We start from the raw sequence: 24,578 nt of genomic DNA, 5'->3' as shown, positions 1-24,578 counted from the left end.
CCATCATGACTGCATACAGTTTTAAGATCCAGAGCTATATTCTGCTCTGCCAAGATAAAACTTGTTTCTAGGGACTGAGGGCCTCAGGGGCAGAGCAGCTAGCAGGATCCTCTCAAATGGGGGACCAAGGGGTAAGATCAGAAGCTTACATGTAGCAGAGGAGTGTGAACCTTTCACACGCTGTCTTTTCTGCCACCACCACGCTGTTATACCAAAGCATTTGTAGTATGGAAGAGGTTGAATAAAGGATAGAGAGCATCACAGAATATTTTTATAGCATGTGCTGCTCAGAGAAGGCAAGGATCCTACATCACTTCTCTTTCCTCACAGCTGACAGAGAAAATTCTAAGCCAGCCAGCCATGAAGATGCCTTTTACTGGGAAAAAATGGCTGTTAACAGATCTTTTGCTTGAGAAATTATCACATAAAGACTTTAGAACTCATTAATAAGCCAGTATGTAATAATAAATAAAATATGAAACATTTGACTTTGATGTTTAGCGTATTTGTCTTTCCTCCATTGGATCAGTTTCAATTTTCACCAGGCAAGTTAGGAGCTGGACAGGAGCCATGGTGCCACACCTAGGGCAGAGCCCCTGAAGTGGAATCAGCCATTTAGCAGCCAGCTACAAGTTACAGGCACACAACAGCATTTCTCTCTTCCAGCTGCACACAACTGCACTGCAGAAGGGACTTGGATATATATTATTTTTAATACTGAGCTGCTTAAAAAACAGTAAAAATATACACCAATGACAGCAGGGAATCAATTCACAAGTAAACTGGGTTTTAAGGGAAATGCATCCTTTTTACTTTAAATTAATAAACTGCAGCTATAGTTTATTAAGCCACCACAATATTTCACATTTTCTATTGCCATAATCTTGACTGCTTATAAATTACAGTACTTTTACCTATTCTTTAATCCAGAAACATCATTATTAAAATGTTTGATGGAGGCTGCTGTGCATCTATCATTGCTTGTAAAAGTTAATTAGATTAGATAAAAGAAATAATTAGATTTGCATTTTTATCCTGGTTTTAAACTTCCAAAGAAGATCACAACAGTTTGCCTGTGGGCAATTAAAAACAGCATAGAGCAGTGAAATATAAAGGCAAAAAGGGTCTGTTTTTCTTAGCTAATTCATGATTGAAGATACAATTACAAAATATTTTAAGGGTTTGCTGAAGCTGGGGGCTATTCCTAGACTTCTAAGCTTTGTTTATAACTCTCTCTCTCTCTCTTTCAAGGGAGTATCTCATCTGCGTACCCTGCCAATAGAAGTATCAAATTGCTTTCAATGACTTTATTTGGTCCTGAGCAGAGCTTGCTGGAAGGGGATCAGTTTCATGATCAATAACAAAAGAAAAAAAAGAAGAGAAAAAAGGTAGAGGAGAATATTCCCTAGTGCTGGAACAGTACAACTGCCATTGGTTTTGCTTGTCAACACTAAATAGAGTTTACAAAGAAAGACAACCTCAGAGAGCATAACTGAGCTGACAATAACTGGATTCCAGCTTGTGCATTTTCAGCAAGCTCTCTGCAAGGAGCTTTAACATGTCTCCAAAAGGCAATAAATGAAAGGTTCAGCTCTTAAAATTAGAGGTCAGTTACATACTTAATGAAAAAGCATATCTTTAAATCTATTTCTACTATTATTATCCTAGCAAAAAATTAATTAACCAGGTCAGGGAGGCTATGAAGGCTAATGTGGAATGTAATTATTCCTGATCTTTAGACATGTACTTCACATAAAGAGATCGTCCTTATTCAGCTCACCAGGTACCTCAATTGTCAGTAGTTAATCATGGATAAGAAGAGAGACTCATTGGTTCAGTCTCTTAAGTTTTACTTATGATTCAAATTATTTCTATTCAAAGACAGTTTAAATAGTTGTAATTTTACGTTACTATTCTTTTGTCTGTTTACTATCACAGTAATCACATTGACTCTATTTAAGGGAAACAGAAAATGTAAGAACATTTATAGAAAAGTAGAACAGCACAAATGTATAGATTAAAACTAGAAAAAATACTATTAGGAATAGCTTCTAGTGGCTGAATTAAAACAGAATACTTATGAGAGCAGAGGAAACCAGTTTCTCTATGCAATGGAAATTGTACTGATTCAAACAGAAGACAAAATGCTCTGCAATGGCATTAAGCACAGTAAAGAGGAATAAGATGAAGGGAAATGGACAGAAGCAGCTTGGATCATCTTTCACAGTTATCCTCATGACAGATTTCTGCAGAAAATCTCAACCATCACTGTCCCTTTTAAAGATCAAATTTAGGACTTGCTCTAATAAAACCTACCCACAAGGAGGAAAGCCCTAAAAACTTTCATCCCTTAAATCCACACATACACCCCCATTCTCAGAGGGAAATCCTGGAGCATCAGTGGGATTCACCTCTTTTCCTCAGATGGGCATGGTGGGACTCAGAAGTCCCCAGGCCTCATTCTGAAAGGACTGAATTCTCATAATGAGGCAGAGAATTCACAGGGATTTCAGGACCCCTGGATTGGAAACATTTAAGAAATGCATGTCTTCCCTTTTTCCAATCTATTTTTCATGATGTACTACCAAATTCCTCCTTTAACCAGCTTTTTCACTTATTCCTAAAGATTTTCACTTTCGTAGCACAGTCTAAGAGATGTTCTTGAATTAGACCAATTATATTCCCTCTACTTCAGAATGAATATTTTTTATTAAACAATCAAATGAAAAACCATATTATTTTACAAAAATCTTAATCAACCTGGAGACTGGTCTGTGAGCTCTTATTTGCCCCATGTTATTTTCTCAACTTTAATTTGCACTGAAATCAGTGATTTCTCTGCACAGCTCTGTGGAATGAAGAACTTAATTTCGCATACTAGATTTCCTCCCATCTCTGTGGACTCCTCTGTAGAAGAGTGTTTATGAACATTATGAACATTTGAGCTGAAAAGTAATAATACACTGCATTTATTTGAAAATTTGCATTTAAGATTCTCAAAACATTACATTTAAATTGAGGAAAAGGATGTGATTTGCCAAATTTCTGATAATCAGAGATAGGATGGAGGAGAAGTCCAGATTCCCACTCCTTTTAGCCAACAAAACTGCTTTCCCCAGCACATAGACCCTGATAGAAACATTAGCTTCACGTAGAAAACATGAGATGATTATGCAGAACATTTCATGACCTCTGTACTCTTGAAATACCTACCTTTTTTCCATACACTAAGCCTAGATAAAGTGCTCTTTGCTCATAGATTATTGACAAAGTTTTGGATGCATAACAAGCCTGCAGTAAGTTGCTCCAGTAAATGTTCTCAAAACAAAAACAAAAAAAACCAAACAACCCTTTCACCAACTAAATGAAACAAGGTGTTGAAATTATTACATAAACAGATAATATGCAGCACAATATAAATAATAAATACAAAGTAATGCAAATTCTCAGTATATTTACCCAGTAGTTCTCCAGAGGAGGTGTGCATTATTTAATATAAATAATTTTAAATTTTGTATGTGGCTGACATATTATAAGCCCCTCCTAGAGCAATTTCTAATTGCTTAAATGGTTAAACTGGGTGCACTTATTCACAGATTCTCTTGTTCAAGAATTAACTCTGCACCTCAGGAGGGGACAGTTGCCACACTGTGTGTCTCACAATGAAAACATCACATCAGCAGTGCCCCTCTCCTGCATCCAGGAGAACAAGCTGTGCTTGCCTTGAGTAGCTGTGCCATGAATAGGCCCCTGACCAGATGGAACTGGCACCTGTGCTGCTCACATTTTGTAATCTCTTCAAAAGGGGAGTGGCAGGGAAGGGTGCTACTCTTTTCCCACGCATACAAAGTACAGATAAGAGCCCACCTCTGTACCATTCTCTGTAGGTAATCACTGTTTCCTGAAAATTGTTGCTCAAGAGTGTCTTTGAACAAACCTTCTAAACAAAATCAAGTTACTGGGGACAGAGATGTAAATTCTACCAGGCTCAAAAACTAAACTGGGAATGTAAACATTTAATAGAAATTTTGTTTTCCCTTCAAGACATAGAGAGCAAAATTCACCTCATCTCAATCAGATCTCTACACTAAAGGCATTGGCACATATATCCTTCTTAGTTAATGGAGAGAAACAGCCATTTCAGGGAACAATTGATCTGATAAATTTAAATATCTACTTTAGGACAAGACAAATTGTATCCTGAAACTATTAACTTTGTTTCTCACTGCTCACTACAAGAACAATCTGGATAACTAATTGAGATAGAATCTGTACTGCAGTTACCTATTTTTGATACGATGAATTCCACCCAGAGTCACCAGCCTGACTTCAGTACTGGTATCAAAGTTTCTTGGGAAGATGGTGGCAGAGGATCTGGGAGAACCAGCACAGCACTATTTCTGTCACCTGCCTCCTGTTCTGCCTCCATCCCAGCTCTAGCCCTTAAGGAAGTACACATCTCAAACTGTGACAGTCATAACCAATTCTACAGCAGCTAAAGGCAACTTAGCAACTTCTCTCTCAAGCAACTTCTGGCTGCCAAACCTGCCATAGAATTAAGACAGAACAAATAAACAAAGCAGGACCACTTGGCTCACAAGCAAATGGACTATGTGAGCTGGTTTTTAGCCTAGAAGAAAATCTCCCAGGGAACTTTTAGTAATCTAAATAATAAGACCATTGGGTGTTTGACTTGGCATCTGCTCAGTTTGCTTAGCGCTTCTTACCGGAGCATCCCTTGGGCCATGAGATGCCCACTACCAATCTGGCTGACCAAATGGGAGAAGAAACAATCCTCACTGCCCCAACACACTGATAAGACTCAGGTAAATGTGAAAATCATAAAACAATAAAGAGGCCAAACCACTGAGGACTTATGGCATAAGAGCTCTTGGTAAGAATTTGGAAGCAAATACAGGGAAGAGTCACCAAGAAATAGTTTAGCTCAGAATAACCATTGTAACACTTATTTGCATATACAACTAGGAAAGGATGGGAAAGAAAACTTGTGGAGGGTTCAGTACTATGTAAGAGGAAAGATGGAAGTGAATGAGAAAATGAACCTTCAGTCTACTCGAGAATGAATTCTAAGACCACATTTCCCTGGAGATAGTGGAAGGGTAAAGCTAATGGAAAGTATTAACTAAAGTGACACATAAAGTACCTTTGAGCTTTTTACTACAGAGCAGGTATCCCAGCCAAACATACCTACAATTCTTCAAACAGAAACAAAAAACCTAGTCATAATTTCTGTTTCCTAATTTTTAAAGGAATTTTAAAAATTAGAAATTTCGCATACAGATAACACTTTTGTTTTGTAGACTTAGCTAGGTGTCAGTCTTAGCTTTTATGCTGACCTTTCTATATTATTCTTTACTGAAGCCAGACTTGCAAATAACACTTAGAAACGATGGTGTATTTTTTCCTTACACTATTCTTAATATCTCTTTCATCCTTGATGTACACCTAATATGAACACACCGTCTCCTAATAGGCAGCAACAATAATAGTGCTTTATAATTCAATTGTGTCTCCCATACGAGGTATGAACACATCTATATTTGTTAAATAAGCCCCTTAGAAGTGTAACTGAAACTGCATTACAACATTTTCAAAGGTATTTACAAGCATTCCTTTGGGATGAGGGAAAGAAAAACTTCAGTTTTGGCATCTAGTAACATAGCAATCAGTTAATTAAGAAAAAGAAATGGATAGCCCAAGCTTATAAGAAATGATTGGCAGCAAAATCACCTGTCAGACCAAATTGAAATATTTCAATCAGTGAACAGGCCCATGGAAATGCTTTCAAACTGGGAAGCAGAGAAGGTAACACAGTTACATGCCAACAATGCCTCTATATCCATGTCACTCCCAACCCACGTACACTTGAACAAAATTAAACCATGTTCTGAGTACAAGTACAGATAATTAAATATCTCCAGAATACTTCCAGATCCACGAGGGTATAATTACTCCAAAGGCACCTGGAACGCATATACCTGTGGGTCTTTGTACATGAGCAGACTGGTGCTAAGGGCTTAATACTGCTTCAACACAGAATTCCTCCAACAATAACTGAGACTTTGTTTTTACTTCACACAATGCAAATCAAACTGATTGCAGATTTCGGAACAATGACAAGATGGTGAAATTTAAAAATACTTCATAACTTTCAGGACAAAACTTTGCCTATTAAAGGTCTTTGCACCTTTGCACAAAAAAAGATGTCTGGCAATAATTTTCTGGGACACAAGGAACTCCCATAAAGAGCATCTTTACTGAAGCTTGTTAGTAAAGCATGTGGCTGCTTTTTTTTAGACTTTTCCCTCTCCATAAATGGAACTTAAGTATAATCAGAAGAGAGCAATAAAACACACTGACCTGAATTTGCTGCTGCAGTAGATTGATTTTGTGCTGCTGTTGCAGAAGTTGCTGCTGTTGTCTTGCAATCTATTAGAAATAAAATTTCCATTAAATTAAAACAGCAATATTGAAATTTTAATACTATTGACCAAAAAACATAATATTTGTTATTCTTTATTAATATTAGGCATACTAATTTTTTTAAATGGGGCATCTTTTAGAGGTAAATTTAAATGCAACATAAAAATCTACTTAGCAAGTAAGAAATATGTATTTTAAGCAGTGAGACCTTAGCTCTGAAAAGCACAGAAACATAGGTTTATTTGTGTGCATATGAATAATCTCATCACTATTCAACAAAGCATGCAAGCCTGTGGTGATCTTTAACTGTGATGCATTACTGTTAGCTATAAGAGGAATGAAACACATGCTTAAAATTAAGTGCTTTTCTGAATGGGGATGGGATTACGCAGGTGCTTAAGGTTAAACATACATTTTCCTGCTTTGCTGAACTGGAGCCTTAGCTGGTGTTTGTAGATGTTTTACTATTCAGCATGAGCTCCTAGGGTAAGCTTCTGTGACTTCCTTCACAATGAGCAGCACATTACTTCTCTTTCAAATCTCAAAAACCATCCTTGGAGCTACTTAGCGAAGCAGAGCCTTATTCTGTGTAAAAGCAGTACCTGGTGCTCAGCAACTCATCCTCCACACAACCCTATGAAATATGTAGATATTCTTATCCTCATTTACTAGATTCTTTAGGGGATCTGGAGGATAAAGGTTCACTCTATCCCTTCTCTAACACAGACGGAGACAAGCAAATGTTCAGGGTGGAGAACACTAAGAGACTGGTGAGAATTTGCTACAGATACTCCATCTACCTCCCTGATTCCCACAAAATCAGCATACTGGAGTAGAAAGGAAATAGGACCCTGCCCTCAGACCAGAGAGCTGCTCCCTGCAATGGGTGATGTGGAAGGCAGCCACAAAGGAGAAGCCACAGGGAGCTGAGGGAACAACTGGACTTCTGCTTTAGAAGAGCAACTGTGCAGCAGGCTGAAATGAGAAGATTTGTGTTTCCTGGAAATCCCAGCCTCAGCACTTCTGTTACCTTCATTTCTTGAGTATAATTTCCCTTCCTGTAAATATTTATCTAGAACAGAAGAATCATATAAAACAGCAAGAAGCTGGTGACCAAAAGGTATTTTGGTCACAGAAATCCACTGTTTCTCTTTTTGTAAAAACCCTCTTGAGCTCCTTTCCTAACATCTTCTGAGCACACTTACTCTGTTATAAACAGAGAAAGCGAAGTAAAATGTTTTTATGACAAAAAAATGACAGGAATGTATCAAGGTTGGTTTGGAAATAAACAATCACATAGTTTTAGTGAAAACTGTTCAGATTAACTCATAAGGAATTTGCAGTCACATATTAACAGCTTGTAATTGTGCATACACGGAGACCAAGGCTGTCATTCCCTTAATCTCTCACTGTCACATGGAAATAACTCAGTAAGTTTTTTCAGTTAAAATTCACTTTTGTAAGATAAATCAACACAAAATTCATGTGTATTTCAAGGCTTGTACATGGCCTCAAGGAGGCAAATTAAGGTCTAGATGATTCTGGGGCTGGGTGAAGGCAAAGGGTCACAAGAACATGGAGTCAAGCAGCTCTCACAGATCACAACACCGATGTTTGTAACAGAGCTCAAACTCCTTTCAGGAGACTGGTGTTCAAACAGATCTGGATGAACCTCCCAGGCAAGTCAATAAAATACAGTGAGTGAGGACTGAATGAGCAGACCCTTATGTGTGAGTGAAAAAGGGAATCAAAGAGAGCTGGCAGTTCATGTGACCAGGTAGGCATGGGGCAGGTCCTAGAAGCTCAGGTAGCTGTTGTCAGCACAGTGACCAGCAGTGGTGCCTGTGCTTGGTGAAACAACCCTAATGGGGATGGTGCTACATGGAATATTTAAAACCTCTGTGAGACCTGGAGTTACCACTTTTAATGAGTTAACACACCAATTGTGTGACTCCATCTTAGAAGTGCAGTGCTTGTAACTAAAGATAAGGTCTGTCAGGGTTATGTCCACATTACCCCTGCTGCTAGAGTCTAAGCAAAGGTAAAAGATGGTTACAGTATGCAGCTTCACAGTGAAAAGATACAGACCATGGAGCTGCATTGTGGGCCACTCTCTCTCAGTGCTGTATCATTTTTTTCACAGGTACACACTACCCTACATCCAGTATTGTTTGGAGCTGCTGGTGACCTCGCTGCACCTTAACACAGTAAACCATAGCCAAGAGAAGGAGGAGGCTTTTGTTTACATGTGCAAAGGAACAGATCTGCCAGGGTTCTGGCTGCTTGTGAACAGCTTTTTGTACCTGCATGCACAATGTAGCACCATTTGAATAGGCATTTCCTGATGAAAACAAGAAATATACCATGGAGCATCCAATCTCCAAGGTTCCTCTTTGCTGGAGCAGTTTTGTGATAGAAAATGTACCCAAGACCCTGCAATGCAATTACCATAGCATCGTCTTGATGTATATAGGCTTGACACAGTAAAGTAGGGTACACAAGCACCATGTGGCTCAAATTCTGAATTTTATTTGCCTATTGGTTGAGCTACATGCTTGCTTCATTGAGCATGACAACCTAGTTTTAAGTGTCATTTAATTTTCATTTTGAAATATAATTACAAAGTGTTCACTGTAAGATATCACTCGTCTGCAAATGTGTCAAGATTAATTTGTGCTAGCTTATTCACAAGTGTCAATAGTTAATTACTGTGTCATCTCTAGATGGCTAAATGACATTCTAACTTCTGATTTTTTACAGTGTTCCTTTATGTTATTTTCCATTAGGGGATGAGTCCATATTCCTACATGTGGGCAAATAACCAAGCACATAAAATACCAGACGTCACAACTCATTAAAATCAACAGAGCATACATTGCTGTATATAACCTATAAAATATATTTAACTGAAAAGATAATTCTAGTAATAATGTCAGATTCTTAAAAACCACACATTAATTTGGATCTGTCGGATCTAATGCCTAGGGGACTAGTGCATGGGATCATTTTTGTTGCACATTTGTTCAGTGAGAAGAGGACAGCTTGCTGGACAACTGCATCTTTAAACCAAACAAATAATCAAGGAAAAAAATCAAAAAACCAAAAAGAAAAAACAAGAAAATACAAATTGTTCACAACCTGAACAAACAAATCAAACCTTACTTGTGCAAGGTATTTGAAGGTTTGAGTATGCTTAAGGGTTTTTGTTTCATTATTTTCTTGCCAAAAAGAAAAAGTGTTAAATAATGGTTATAGTCTGGCTTGTTCGTAACTCTCAAAATTGCATCTCAGTGCAAGGAGATCTGTGAAATCTATCATCCACTCCTCCCTTTTTTTTTCAGGTCCTATAATATTTCCTCTTTCTGAAAAAATGTGCAACTTCTGCAGATATTTGAGCTCTTTAAAAAAAAAAAAAAACAAAAAACAAAAACAAAAAAAAAAAAAAAAAAAAAAAAAAAAAAAAAAACCACAAAAGGAAACAACAGCAGGCAGAACCAAGTTTGTGACAAGCATTCTGCGTGAACCATTTTCACAGTTTTCTTTCTTGGAGCCTCACCTGCTCTTGCTGTTGGCGAGCAAGGTCCATTTGCTGCCGTTGTTTTTCAATTTGTGAGGCTGCCAGCTTTTTCTGTTCATCATGGGCAGCCAGGAGCTGCTCCCGTAAGCTGATCAGCTGGGTGATCATCGTAGAGAGCTGTCGCTCTTTTTCTGCCAGGCTTTCTGGTGTACCTAAACATGGGGGAAAGATGTACTGTAAATATGAGGTAGACAATAGTTACAAAGCAATATTTACCCCCCACAAAAAATGGCTGCATCACCAATATGGGCTTTTTCAAACAGCAGCTTGGATATATTTTCTACTAACAAATCTCAAAAGAATGTAATACATAGATTTGCTGTGCTCTAAGCAGGGGAGGATGTAACAGAAATGGGAGCAGAAAAGATAGAATATTTTCTTTTTTTCTGGCAGGGATTTATTCTGTATGAATCCCTGTACCTTCTCCATCTAAATCTGCCCACTGTGATAAATACATTCATAGTTTATCAGACATAATTTTACCTCAGTTTATATATTTTCTCATTTTTTCACTCCAAATATGTACAAATGCTTAAAAAGAATTTAAAAGATGCTGTTTGGTGGAAGAAGCAGCTTAAGAATTTATTGATCATTTCTCCAAAATACCCATATATCTGGTAGGTCATTTAGGTAAATGTAAGCTATGGTTGTGGAATGTGTATTAAAAATGAGCTTTACTTGTCCCCAAGAGAAATGGCTAACCTGAGAAAATAGCTTAAGAATTTTCATTTAACTTTCAAAGTTTACTCTACAGAGAGCACTTAATTAATATGAAACTACGGTACATTTATTCTTTGCACTAATGATGCTTAATGGTCTGTTTATGGGTAAATTGCATGGGTCTCATAAGTGGAGAGTACAGGGTCTTTTTCCAAATCAATCTGAAAATATCCCACCTTATATAGGAACACATTACCCTGTCAGAAACAGCAATGCCAGTTCCTATATTTGAGCCATACAATACATTTCCTTTTGTGAGTATGTCAGAATCATAGGTCTATAAGAGATCATATAAATACATCAAGGTAGAAGTCCAAGAATATTGGAAGATAATCTGAAAGATGTTTAGAGCTGGAAGTGGGATAAATCAAGCAATTTAATGTTGTAAAGTAGAGCTGAAAATCAGAGAAGAAGAAAACCAAATCAAGAATTATTCAGGTGTGTAGTCTGCCACAATGATATGAAAAGTGGCACAAAAGAGAATATTCAGAAAATTCCTTTCCTCTGTTCACAATAGAGGACTGTGATAAAGAAGTCACTGGACTTTTGAAGAAGAAGAAGAAAAGATGTGAGCAACAGGACCTGTGAGGGAATGGGAAAATATCACAAAATTATTACTCCCGCTTCTTCCCAGGAATAAGAAGGATGTCTTCTAAAGAAGAGAAGAAAAAAAGAGGTTGACTGGTTTCATAAGGAGAAGGAAGACAAAACAGGCTCCTGCCTGGTGACAAACCAAGAAGGTGACAAACCCAAGATTATCCACTACTTACACTGTGGGGCCAGTATGATTCCTACACAGAATTTCATTTGCAAAAGCAGCTTTAAAGAAAAATTTCTATCTGAAATTGCTTTGCATGGAAAAAAGGAAACTGCCTGGCTTAAGACATTCACTCTAAACAAACTCTGAGAAACAAAGGGTACCTCATTTTCTGTGCATTTATTAATTGCATTTAGCAATGCAAAGTACTGAAAAATATTCCATTTCTTATTCACTATTAAGTATCTTAGTTTTAAATGAGTTTCCAAGAACCTGATGTTTCCTTACCCTCTAATACCTAATGTACATCCAGTGTACACGTAACACAGATCTCCAGAAGAAGAAAAATGTGTAAATTCTGTTGTAGTAGAAATTTTAGAAAGGGTTGATAGTGATTTCCTAAGTCAGAAGAGGTATGATGGATGCATGAAGTTGAAATTGAAGGACACTCCTATCCAGACCAACTCATTGCAAAGCCTTGTGATACAAGTGACAATAGCAATAGAAGTGTTCTGTTCAAAAAGCTGTTACAAGTCCAAAACAAATACAAGATAATTTTTGAAAGTAAGCTTAGGCAGGTGTGTGGCCAGGAAAGTACTGCCTTGCCAGGATCCTTTAGCCTGTACTGAGCTCCATGCTGACAGCTGTTCAATTCTCTGCAACTTCAGTACAGACCTACCTTAACCCTCTAAACTGTATTATTTGGCCTTGAATATTTTTCTGTATGGTTCAAAGGTCATTTAGGTGGTTTTGAATTCATTTCCATAGGTAAAAGACACTTCTGCCAAAGAAAAACTCCCTTGCCCATCGTGATGAGAAGAGACCAATCACTCCACCCACCAATTTTAGAAAGCCAGTGGGAAGCAACCTGGTGCCTCAAATGGTAGTTATTGTCCTCCACTGCCACCTGGGAAACAACAGCTTGAGACTTTCACATCTGTCAAGCAGCTTTGGCATCATAATGCAAGCCCCTGAGCTTACAGGCATAAAATATTTTACACAGCCAGAGCAGATGTTAATCTCCCACTCCATTTCCATATTATTCTGTATAGCTTGTACTTGCTCCATAACATGAGTAGAAAACCACCACAAAGAGTGCCTGCAAAGGCTACAAAATGTTGTTGTTTTGTTGGGATTTCTTAGAACCATTTGATATAGTTGCCACAAATTTCTAGTCTTTTATTTTTTTCTTTCTTTCATTCCCTGACTTTTTTACAATAGCAGACAGAACTGTTCTTATTCAGGAATCCACAGTAATTGTTTTTCTTTCCTTTTCCCTCCTCCGAGAAACACATCTGAAATAAATGACCCCATTTAAAGTACTCTGCTCTTTAATTTGTACCCTGTTATGTAATCCAGCAACAGAATAGGACTGATTACCACAAAATGTACACTGTGCTCCTGGAAAATCATGAGACCTCCATGAAGCTGCAGGACACCTAACCAAGAACAAGCATAAGATGAGAATGTTGTTGTATGAACAGTGTGGGGGGGGGTGTTGGGGGGGAGGCATAATTCAATTTTAGAATGGAAAATCCTGACCATTATTTTACACTTTAAATACCAATAAAAAACAACTTGCTTAGAATGCAGACCAGATTGAGCTGATCTGGCTGGGACAAGAGAGGTCATCAGTAGCTGTGTGCCTTCATCATTTGCTTTGCATCCACTTACTGTAGGAAGCAATGAGATTCCTAAACTCATTACCAGTAAATAAACTTCTGCTGCTGACTGAATATATCTATAAATAAAATAAAAATACAGCTATCTGTAAGATGTATTTGCCATAAAAACAGATAAAACAAAAAGCTGAGTAAAAAATGAACAGTAAATATGCCAGCTTCCATAAAATATTATATACCACAGCTCTCTCTCTCTTCTAATCCTATTCTCTTACTCCAAAGACAGCAGTGCATTTTTTTCCATGGGGTCTTCCTTATCCCCAAAACACATCTGTCTTGAGTTTCTCTCAGATTTGTCAGGTGGATCAGTGCTCCCCAGGGCCTGCTCCATCTGAAGTATTTTAATTTGACTAAACACCTGATTTATTTTATCTCTCCGATGAGAAAGGCAGTTTGTCTTAATAGAGCCTGTCAGCCCACAGTCCCATTCACAGCAATTTACAGGCAGCCAGGGATGCTGGAAAAGAAGAGTGCTGTGATTCTGCATTTTATTCTCCTCCAGAAAGCACCTAAAAGCAGCTATTCACTGCTACTGCATGTGGCATTTTAGAACTGAATTAGCTTTTTATTCAAGTAACTACACTTGTTGTGAATAGCTTATCTGTAAAATTGCTACATTCACTACTGATTTTATTAACCTTTGGCTCTATCACAAAATGGTCTTCAGTTAGGAAAGACCTTTAAAATTGACAGATTTTTCTTAGGGGCCTTTATTTCAGTGACTACAGATATACTGAATTTGATCCATTGACTCCCTTTACCAGCAGTATTTAAAATTTTGAGTGTTGGTGGGGAACTGATAGTGTTTAAGGACTTCTTTTTAAAATGAAGATGTGTTTCTTCAAAAGTTCAGGAAAAGAAGTTATTATTTCTGATAATACTTTGGGTATATCCCCACCTTCATGATAATCATCTGGTCATAGTAATAATTTAATTTTTCCCTGTGTGCTTATTGTTTTACTCTTTATTTTGTATTTCAGCACAAATTGAGATAAAATATTCAGATTGAAGAGAACTAAGGCATCAAAGAGAACTCTTGACTTTTTGAAGTTCTAGTCATAGGTCAATCTAACGAGGAGACAGAAAATAAAAAGTAGCTATAAATCTGCTGAAAAAGAAAGAAGAGTTCAACTTGTGGTCTAAAATTACATTTAGAAAGAATTCTGCTTCTGGCAAAGCTCTATCTACCAAAACCAATGAGAATACTACGCAATTTCTGGTACATTAAGTAACAGAAAGGCATCATGTATCTTACACTGCATTTAATAAAAATCATAAACCCCATTCTGAATTTTATTTACTTAGATTTCTTTAAGTATTGGAAAAAAAATGAAAAAAATCAAAAAACTAGTATACTGTAAGCTGTAAGTATAGCTATACAATATAATTAAAGATCCTATAAAGTTTCTATATCAACCACTGGTTTACCACCTTCTAATACTCCTGTTACCTTTTCCAACCTATTCAGTCTATATACAAATGTAGCTGCATGTAAGCAAACACTGCAGGCTTCTCAATGTTAAATTTCTTACTGTCCTTGTGGCAAGCTGTCCTGGGGTAGAGGCAGAGTAACAACTGCTGGTAAGGAGAAAAAAAAGAAAAACAGGCATAACAAAAAATAGACTTCTAGGTTTATGTAGTATAATTTAAACTAATCCCTCTGACACTCAGGAAAAGAAAACAAGGTAAAACCACATATTCAATCAAATGAATAAAAGGCAAAATACTGGAGACATAAATGAACAAAAATTGTACAGGCATGATCCATAGCTTGCTAAAGTAGGGTTCTTAGCTGTGACACAAAATTACTGTGGGTTCTTGAATGTCTCTTAGTGTCCCAACATGTAGACAAAGTAAAACACTACCAGTCAGAGTTTTTTATGCCTGGTTAGTTAATGTTTCTGAAGTGCTTTGAGATCTTTGCATGGAATCTCTACACAGCTGCAAAGCATTATTGGTTTTGTTGAATTCTGTGATTAGTGTAAAACATGACAAATATCATCCTTGTTTATGCACTGCATCTAAGCTAACTTTTGCTCCATACACTTACAGGAAATAAAAATTAATAAATCACAAATTATTACTCCCATTACGTTTTCAGAACAAACACAGAGTGTGACTTCAGTGAAATCAGGAGGCAGTAATGCAAAAAAGAAGTGTGGACTTTGCCAGAAACTAAGTAGGGCTTTAAATCACATAACTGCAGCTTCAAAGTATCATCAGCCAAAACAATTCAACCAACAATCAAAAATTATTTTGAATCAAGCTAAGCAATTTCAGCCTTTTTTTTTCTTAAAATAAAAGCCTTTGTGACTCAATCCCTCTGCTAGATTGGAGGGGATTTTATTATTTTATGGACATTGAAAAGAAAGCAAGAACACAATGCTAGACATAAAAGAAAGTGTATTTGATCTTAGCTTCCAAGAGATAACCTGGTTAAACCGTTCTGTCTAACACTGCAGTCTGCAGCACACATCAGATGGGCTGCGATGTTTCCACTTCACAGGCTCTGTCCAGCATTTAGCATTTACCCTTTCTTGATTGGGTCACCTTCTAAATGCCACAAAATAGGGCAGCAAAAGTCAACAAAAATAAACAGGAAAACCAGAAGAAAGTAACAATCTAATGGAAGGGCTTTGGAGATAAAAGTCACTTTGTGAGGGCTGTCTGACTAAGGAGCCCCCTTGCCATTGCAACAGCATCTAATTTGAGTTCTAACTCCAGCAGCAGTTTAAAATCTTCCACTCTAAAGGGCCCCAAGTGTATCATAAAGATAAAGCATTTCAGTAGAAAACAGCCACAAAGACCTCTATTATCTTATCAGTCTTTGGTTACAACAGCTGAACCAATATGACTAAGTTCTGAATGACTTTTTTTCCCCCCTTCTTTTTATAACACTAGAATACTGAAATTTCTTTATTTCATGATCAGTTAGCAATTGTTGGTGTTCCCATATGCTACTGTCCCGTTCTTAGTCAATAAAAAGTTTTATAAATGCTCCCATTGTGCTTTGTAGCATCCCAGTGCAGAAAGCAGCACAGCAAACACATCCAGCATGCAAAACACCCCGGATTGCTTCTCTTGGGAAGGTGTAAGATCCCTGCCCTCCCTTATGTCTCAAAATGATTCTGCATTTTCAGCTTTGAGCAAGGAAATTTTATTACCATATGTCCACAGACAGTAATGGGAATTAATATTAAGAACTACTGAAAATATTCTGTAGAGAAAAGTATGTCAGATTTTGAAAAACAAAAAAGAGTTTAAATTATACTTTATGGGGAGGATGAAAATGCTTTACTGATAATTCACAAGTTTCTGTCTAATTCCATATATACTAAAACTCACACATTGCAACAATTTCTTAGGTGGGAACAATTTGAAACTCATATGATTTGCAAAACAGCAGACTTTTAAAACAATCCTATACTTATCATAGTTTCTTAGATTGGCCAAGAAACAGACAAATAGCTGAGTGAAGATAAAACCAACTCAGCGAGGCCATGCTGACCCTTCACTGTCACACGTCACTGTGCCCACAGACAGGTGAGAAGGGCAAGGACAGGGCCCCACAAGAACCTCCCTGGCTTTGGATGAGCTGAGCTCACAGCCAGCACTGGGCTCCTGCACCCATTGCCCTTGAGCTGGGCTCATCCCAAGGCTTTTATCCAGTCCACAACCCCAAATCTCTGCCTGACACTGAGCTGGGCACAGGTGCCCTCACAGGCACCTCGGAACATTCACGTTCAACTGAGCCCTATCCAACCACCTAAAGCTTCCTGCTCTATTGTTCTTTCCCTCCTCAAAAGAATTTGATGGATTTAGTCCTTCTTCAAACGTCACAGAACCATTTATTCTGCATTAAGAACAAGTCACAAGAATGTCTATAGTAATCCAGCTGAATATTTCCCCTAAAGATTTGCCATCAGCTGAGGCAGGCTTACCTGCCATAGTATGTCCAGCAAATCTTGTACTTTAGCTTTGCTCCTTCAAATAACTTTTTTTTCCTCACACATTCACTGGACTTTTTCCTCTTGCATAGTTTCTTAGCAATTCTCAAGTGTTTCCTGAGCAATATCTTATATTCAGAGGTTTTCTTCCTTGACTGCTTTTCACAGCAGTACCAATCAAAGTAAACCAATACATTCAAAATAAAAATACTGCAGTGACTGGACCAACAGAAACTCCCAAGTTTCTCTCAAACAGCCCCATAGCTGTCAAAGCAAGGTGCCAGGCAAAGCTTGGGACTAAGTTCCTGCTCAGCTCATGGATCAGCACAATGAAACTTTGCACCATTTTTAGCAGTGTGGTGGATCTACAGTTGAGTCCTAAAATGTAATCCATGTCAGGAATGCAGGAACGAATGTGATGTTAGCCAGAGCTTCGACCTCCCCCTCCTCCAAACCAGTGCCCAGCAAAAAGCAGAATTCCAACAAATCTCTCAGACTCCCTACTTCCTTTCACACACATGAAAAAAAGAACTCTGTCTGTTATAAGCCTTAGAGGACTTTAAATATGTTTAGAGCTTTTGTTACTATCTCACAGATACAATTTTATTTTACTATTGTCTTCTATTTTAGAAAATAAATTAAAAATATAAATTAAATCCACTTTGGCTCATTTCTTAGAATTTCTCTCAAATCTAGAAGAAATTGTAAATTTACACTCTAAATGATATTAAAAGATATAACACACTAAGTGTTAATTCATACATGTGGACACGGAGGGAAGATAAGGAGCTTTTGAATATATTATTTGTAGGGTTTTTCAGCAGCAAGTAGAGAGTTGGTTGTAAATGGTTTATTGCTTTCAGTAGGTTTAGAAAAGCTTCATATATACTCAATATGAACTGTTCAGAGTCTATATAGGAAAAATGTGATATTGCTGGATATAAACAGAGAAATACATATTATACATTTCAACTAAAAACTCATAGCCAACCTGTTCCTTTTGAGTTAGAATATAATGATATAGCAAAGGCCACAGGCTGTGAGCAATCTGTGATACAAACACTAAAATATGACATAAAGACAAAAATGAGTAATTTTGTTTTGTTGACTGAGTGGACTGCAACCCAGGGCATAGCATATCAAAATAAAATTAACGTGGTGGTGTTATACAGAGAGCAAAATTCACATTATTACTATTATTATAGATTCTAATACTTGATTCCAATGCTTTGAAAGTAAAAAAAAAAAAAATACAAATGAAAGTAATGATAGCCCATCCCTTTAAGGCTTTCATTCAGGACTTGAGAGCTGAAAAAATATCCTGACCTTCAGTTTCAGATTTTCCCATTTAAATACAGATGACAGTACTTCCCTAGATCATGAAGGGAGGAGAAGGTTATGCTGAGGATAGCAACAGTAAAGATTACAAACTATATTTGTGGGCAATATAACAGACAGAAATAGTATATTAAAAAAAAAAAAGAAAAAAAAACCCAAGATAAAAGAGGTATTGAAAGTGAAATGACAAAAAAGACCCAACAAACAAACAGAATCTAACCATCATTTACTTATACACCAGTTCCTCTTCTGTAGAAGAATCTACACTGAGATATCAGGAGCTGTGCTAATAAGAATAGCAGAAACACTCAAATGTCATAGTGGGAATAAACTTTCAGCATCAGAACCATCTCTGTGCAAACATCCCAAGTGGATGATGTTTTCCAGCTTTTCTTGTGAACATTAATATTGTAAGTGAAAAAAGCACAAGATTGGTTTTGTTTTCCCTATCAGAACACACATTAAGCATAAGCAAAACTAGCAGATCAAAATAATGTCTTCCTCCAGAAGACCAGAGTCATAAACATGGTATAAAAGTTAAATCCTTTAATTTTCTCATTTGCAAGAGCTGTAAAACTAACTTCAACCCAATAGTCCTACAACGTCAGGACTTTGTCACGTAGCAAAACAGGAAGTCGCATGGAGAAATGGAGATATCTGAAGCTTTTCCTTCTGATAATGGGTCACAAATATTTAATATCAGGAAAATCAAGTCCCACAGTAATTATGATGGTTGTTGCTTCTTCATTACACTGGAATTACCAATTCATCAGGTCTAATTCTCTCTTGTAGATTATCTACACATACATGTAGATCAAAACCTTCAGTAGAAACACCCTCCCTGTATTTACAATAGCATGAGAGCTGATCCCCATGCTCCCACAAACACTAAGTGAAGCCAGTTGTTCACCTTCACTATTATCTTATCTCTGAAACTGACCCAAAACACAGGGATACTTTCATCAACTTTGCCTAAATTTTGTAATTATAGAAGGACAAATAGCAGACTTGACAAATAGAAGTAAAAAAAAAAACCTCACCTCAGTTTCTAGAAAAGTCACTGTATTAGACATGTAGAGACATTAGTAAAATCTCAGGTTTAGGTCTGAGACTGCTTTTTCCTGACAACATCATTTGGCATAAAAAACTGTGTACTTACGGTAAGACATTTTGAATGCACTTTCTTATTAAACTCTCTTGATGAGATGTTTATAGTTTAATGTGAAGCTACAGATGTAAAACTGAGAATGAAAAGCTTACACAGAGAAATACTGCCCAACCTTTTACAACAGCTTCCAAGGAATTCCAACACAACAGCATTTTTTCCTAAATATAATTTTGTTGTCTGGATAATTTTTTTCCATTTTTATTTTTCTCTTCTGATTCCTAACATTTGCTGAATGAAGTTCTGCTGTGCTGGTAGTCTCACTGTATCCTAATTAAATTAAGCAATGTTTTAGATGTTTGGATTCAATAGAAAATCCCTACATTTCCTTTCCAGAAAAGAAGAAAAAAAAATTTTTTTGCCTAATATTTGCAGCTGTGCCTTGATGGGGAGGATTGAATATGACTGCTAACCCATCTCTAATATTCATATAAAACACTGCAATAAAATCTGTGGTAAGATAATTTTTGTAACATCCTCTTTTAGATGTGAAATGAGATTTTCTTGTTTTTCTTTTGCTTATATACAATCATAGGTAGTGTATTCTTTGGAATTACAGTGTTGAGAGTCACAACTGATGACAGTCTGGAATAAATAGGACCTTGTCAAGTAACACTAAAAGATTGGGAGTTTGCTGAAGAAAGAAATTTAGATGGAGAATTCAGGACTGATTTTGAAATTGCTCCATTTCATTGATTGTTCTTTCCTCACAACACACAGCTGGATAAAAGTAATTTTGTTTCCATATTCAATTTAAACTATAACAAGTGATTTCTGGGTGCTATTAATCTTATTTTTTCATTTTGTAAACACGATAGAATTTCAAAATCTATACAATATTTCATTCTTTTAAAACTAGTATTTCTTCCCATGCAAGTGCAAAAAAGCACTTATTTAGAAGGAAGAGCTCTCCAATTAAAACTTGTCTCTCCAATCACAGGGATAAAGTGAATATCTGTGCTATCTAAGCTGATTCTGGAAAGAGAATTGTATATGTACATGCATAAAAAGTGGCTGGAAGGAAGCTGAGTTTAGAGGAAGTTCTCTTAATGTCTCATTTAATGAGTATAGTTCATATGAATTAGATGACATTAATTTCCTTATTTAACAGGAGCTAGTTACTTGTGATTTCTGTAGCTGATTATTTGGCTTTCATTAAAAATGGTTCATTATGTAAAATAAGCTTTTGTTTGGTTTTTTTCAGTCTTCTCCATTGTCTAAACTATGGATTAATAATGAAAGGTAAAAAAAAAAGAATTATATTTTTTAATTAAGTTTTTAATTTTAAAGAGCAAGCTATAGAAAAGGACTTAAATTTTTTTCCTGCTCTTTGCCACAATATTTGCAGAAATAATGTGATTCTTCTCTTTAAATAGTGAGAAGCACTTTACACTTTAATATCTACAAATACATCCATAGGGTGATGGCACGAAAAGGGAACAGCTGAACTTTATGCAGCTTTTATGTGTAATTCTGCAGCGGGACACACGAAAATCAGGTGAGAAAACCCCACATCTCCTCACTGTGTCTTCCTGTGGAGCTAATCCAGTTTTGAGGAGCAAAATGCAGTGAAGCTGACCCAGCTGTGTGCCAGGAAGGTCTAGGAGAACAAGGACAGGAATTAGTAGTTTTCCCTGAGGGTGCAGGAAGGGTAGAAAGAAATCTTTTCCATAGGTGCCACTGCAGCTTTTCTATTAAAAGGCTAACTGATTTACATTAGGATTCAATTATTTGGGCTCATTTGCCATAATGGTAACACTGAGGATGACACACCAGAACACTCCAAGAGCCTTGCCTCTTTTCTTATACTGAAAATTGAAACCCAAATGCATTTCTTCTGCTGCATTCAGAATGCACAATATACACAGGAGAGGAGATATGCCCCTGTGAAATGTACTCTGACTTCTGATGTCTTGCAGTTACTTTTTATATCTTGTTAAATAAGTTACTTCCACGAGTTCTTAGTTAGTAATTATTAGCTACACAACTCAGAAATGTCTAAATATAAATATGAGGAGTATTAGTACTGCAAGATTTATATACTTTAAATATAAATTTTAATTTTGATCTTAATTACATTTTTATCTTTCATGTCTTACAAATACAAACAAGTATATCAATGAAAAACTTATATTTGCCTCTGAAGATTTTTATTGCCTCTGGTGATAAGTAACGAAGAAGCAAAGTTTATTGCAAAACAAGGACATTAGCATAGCCTGTCTATCACAGAAGCTGTAAAGAAGAAACTTCCTACCTCATTTGAGAAGAGACAATTTAGTCAAAAGCCTTTGATATGTATGGAGAAGCAACAAAATTTTATACATTTAGAATGTGCCCAGAGAAGAGAGTTAAAGCCCATTTCAATGGGCTTTGAAAGAAGTCCATTGATATATTCATTAATATTGGCATTAGGTGGCATCTTTAGGCTTGCAAAACTGAATATTATTTTAAATTTAGTTCATAATCAAAGAGTTAAAAATTGAAAGTGCTACTTATCTGCTGCACACAACCTAACAATCTGCAAGAAAAATTCAGCAGAGCATATTACTTCTACAAATAAGAATTATCATATGTCTTTTGAAATAACCACAACATTGCTGAATGGGCATGAGAAACAAAAACCAAACAAGTAAACTATGTTTTTTGTTATGCTTTTGTTCCCTGAGGGTTTATTTTATAAATAAATAATTTAAAAAATGCAATCCAGAGCAAATTAGAATTCTTTGACCAGCTTGTGCTCCTGTAAATACACTACAAAATAATCAGACAAGATTTCTAACTAGAGAAAAACCTTCTAAATCACATTAACCAGAGTACAAAGGGAGTGGCCTGCATTTGCAGACTGCAGTTCCACACATATTCCAGGAGTGTTCTGGAACAATTACACTCTAACCACAAGCATGAGTGTGTTTAGCCAGATGATTCTCAGAAGCCACTAAAAGTGGAGTCAGAACTTTCCTTAATTCAATTTATTTGTATACCTAGCTGATCACAAACCAAAACATTTAACACAGCCCTTTGCTGAAGAGTGTTTGGTATTTAAATTCTTCACAGTCCCAACCTAGAGTGGTATCATGGGGTGTTTTTTTGTGCTTCCATAGGTATTTTACCACTAAAACAGGATCACTCAGGAAAAAAACCATAAACACTGCCTGCTCAAAAGTCTTAATATAATCCAATATTCAAAGGATTTAGCAAAACTTTAAGCACAGTGTTACAATGACTCACAATAAATCTTGAAGCACTGGGAATATGTAGGAAGCATACCAAGAGGTTTTGAATCCCACTATAACAGCATTCTAATTCAATATACTATAAATAGACCCAGGTTATATTTAAAGAAATCAGGATCTTTTAACTGTTTCTCTCGCCTTAAGATAACTTAATACTGTCCAGGTTGCATTTTCATTATTTTATTTCTACAGCAACCACAATTGCAGCATTATTTTTCCTTCCTAACAAGACACTCAAAAAACTCAAAGAAGCAGCAGAAGCAGGGAAAACAGATTTTCAAAACCAATTGAGACTATTCTTAATTGGTTTTGAAAGTTAATCATCTTCTTTTGAAGTGTCCTATTTAAAAAAATAGTTTTGTCTGGAAGAACACACCGTTGCAACTCGATGCAATGTTTCTGAGGTGTTTCACAGAAGTTACTTCAGTGTAACTGTGATGCTGAAATAATGCCAACTTAAATGATGGCTAGTTGTGACTGCAAAATAATTTTGAACTTAAGCAATGTATTTTGTGGTTATTTCCTTTCAATTGACTTTAAATAAATTTTAAATCAAAATTCCAATCTCTTTGCACTTGCAAAGATCTCAGGTACATTTCCAAGGAGTTTCTCACATTTAGGTGTCTCTGGGCCAGGTTTTTTAAGAAATTTAGGCCCCTTACTATTGCAAATATCCCTGTGGTCATGTTTTCAAAAATGTTTGAAGCATCTAAGACCCATTGAGTCAGATGACATCTTAAACTATTTTGAAAAATGAGATAAATGTGTGTGAATCACATAATATTACCTTTAACTTGGTCCTGATGTGATTCTTCCCCCAGCTGACATTACAGCCATGAAATGTCTTTCTAAATGCTGCTGCTGGCTTAAAGCTGCATATAGATTCAAGGGCAGGGTGGATAGGCATTTGGAAGAGGGAAGAGAAATCTATTTGACTGATTCAAAATACACAAACCCCACCAGGATCTGGAAATCCCTGGAAATTAGTCAGAGGTAGAGATAATATTAGTGCAAAAGTGTAATTTTCCCCTGTTCTTCCTCATTCCTGAGTCTGTATTTATAATTACTCCTGAAATCAAATGGGTATTTTGCCGGTTTTTCCCCTTCATGCCAAAGATCTCCATTATATTTTTTTCTCTGAGTTCTTTTGTAACAACTTCAGCCCTTCAAATACAGTACTGGATGACTTTTTTTATTAAGATTTGTTTTTCCCTTATGGAAATTCACACCTATGGGTTGGCCAACTGTCCTTCCTTAACACAGAAGTTTTATTTACTTTTCTCTTGTGCAACACCAACTAGTAGACATGAGAACCTGGATTATGTGATGGTCTGTACACCTCGGGCTTAGGGCTGACAGGTTTTGGTCAAAAGCTAAAGTTACTCACTTTGAGTTTCATTTAGCACAAAATACTTTTCAACCACATCCTTACAGTAACTTCTAAAGTATAAACATCAATATATTTGGCTGTTTCAGGGTATTAAAATAAATAGAAATATAAATAGAAATATTGTTGAAGGATTGCTGGAGGACTTGGGATATTTAGATATCTCTTTCTAGAACTCAGTAGCACTTTGGTAACTTCCAAGTGGTATGGACTAGATTCACTTAACAAATTTTCAATTTCTTCCTTAGAGTATTAGCTCAATATGCCACAGCAAAGATAAGGTTTTTCTTCTCTAGAGTACCTTAAATGTCCTGCATTTAGGGGAGAC

General features: G+C 36.5%; 1 protein-coding gene across 11 annotated transcripts in view; it reads right to left on the bottom strand.

Annotated features, from left to right (window-relative positions):
- The window catches only part of SOX6 (SRY-box transcription factor 6), a 369,094-nt gene that overhangs the window by 136,756 nt on the left and 207,760 nt on the right, over positions 1-24,578 (bottom strand). For all 11 annotated transcript variants that reach the window (XM_053944612.1, XM_053944613.1, XM_053944608.1 and 8 more), the window contains 2 exons: positions 10,001-10,173; positions 6,382-6,450 (listed from right to left, as the gene is read on the bottom strand). In XM_053944612.1, coding sequence (XP_053800587.1) covers positions 6,382-6,450; positions 10,001-10,173 — 242 coding nt within the window. The remainder of the gene's footprint in view (positions 1-6,381; positions 6,451-10,000; positions 10,174-24,578) is intronic.

This window comes from Vidua chalybeata, chromosome 6 (assembly GCF_026979565.1).
Source record: "Vidua chalybeata isolate OUT-0048 chromosome 6, bVidCha1 merged haplotype, whole genome shotgun sequence".
NCBI lineage: Eukaryota > Metazoa > Chordata > Aves > Passeriformes > Viduidae > Vidua > Vidua chalybeata.
Note: the sequence above shows the minus strand (reverse complement) of the source record. Positions and strands in the feature narration are given on the sequence as shown.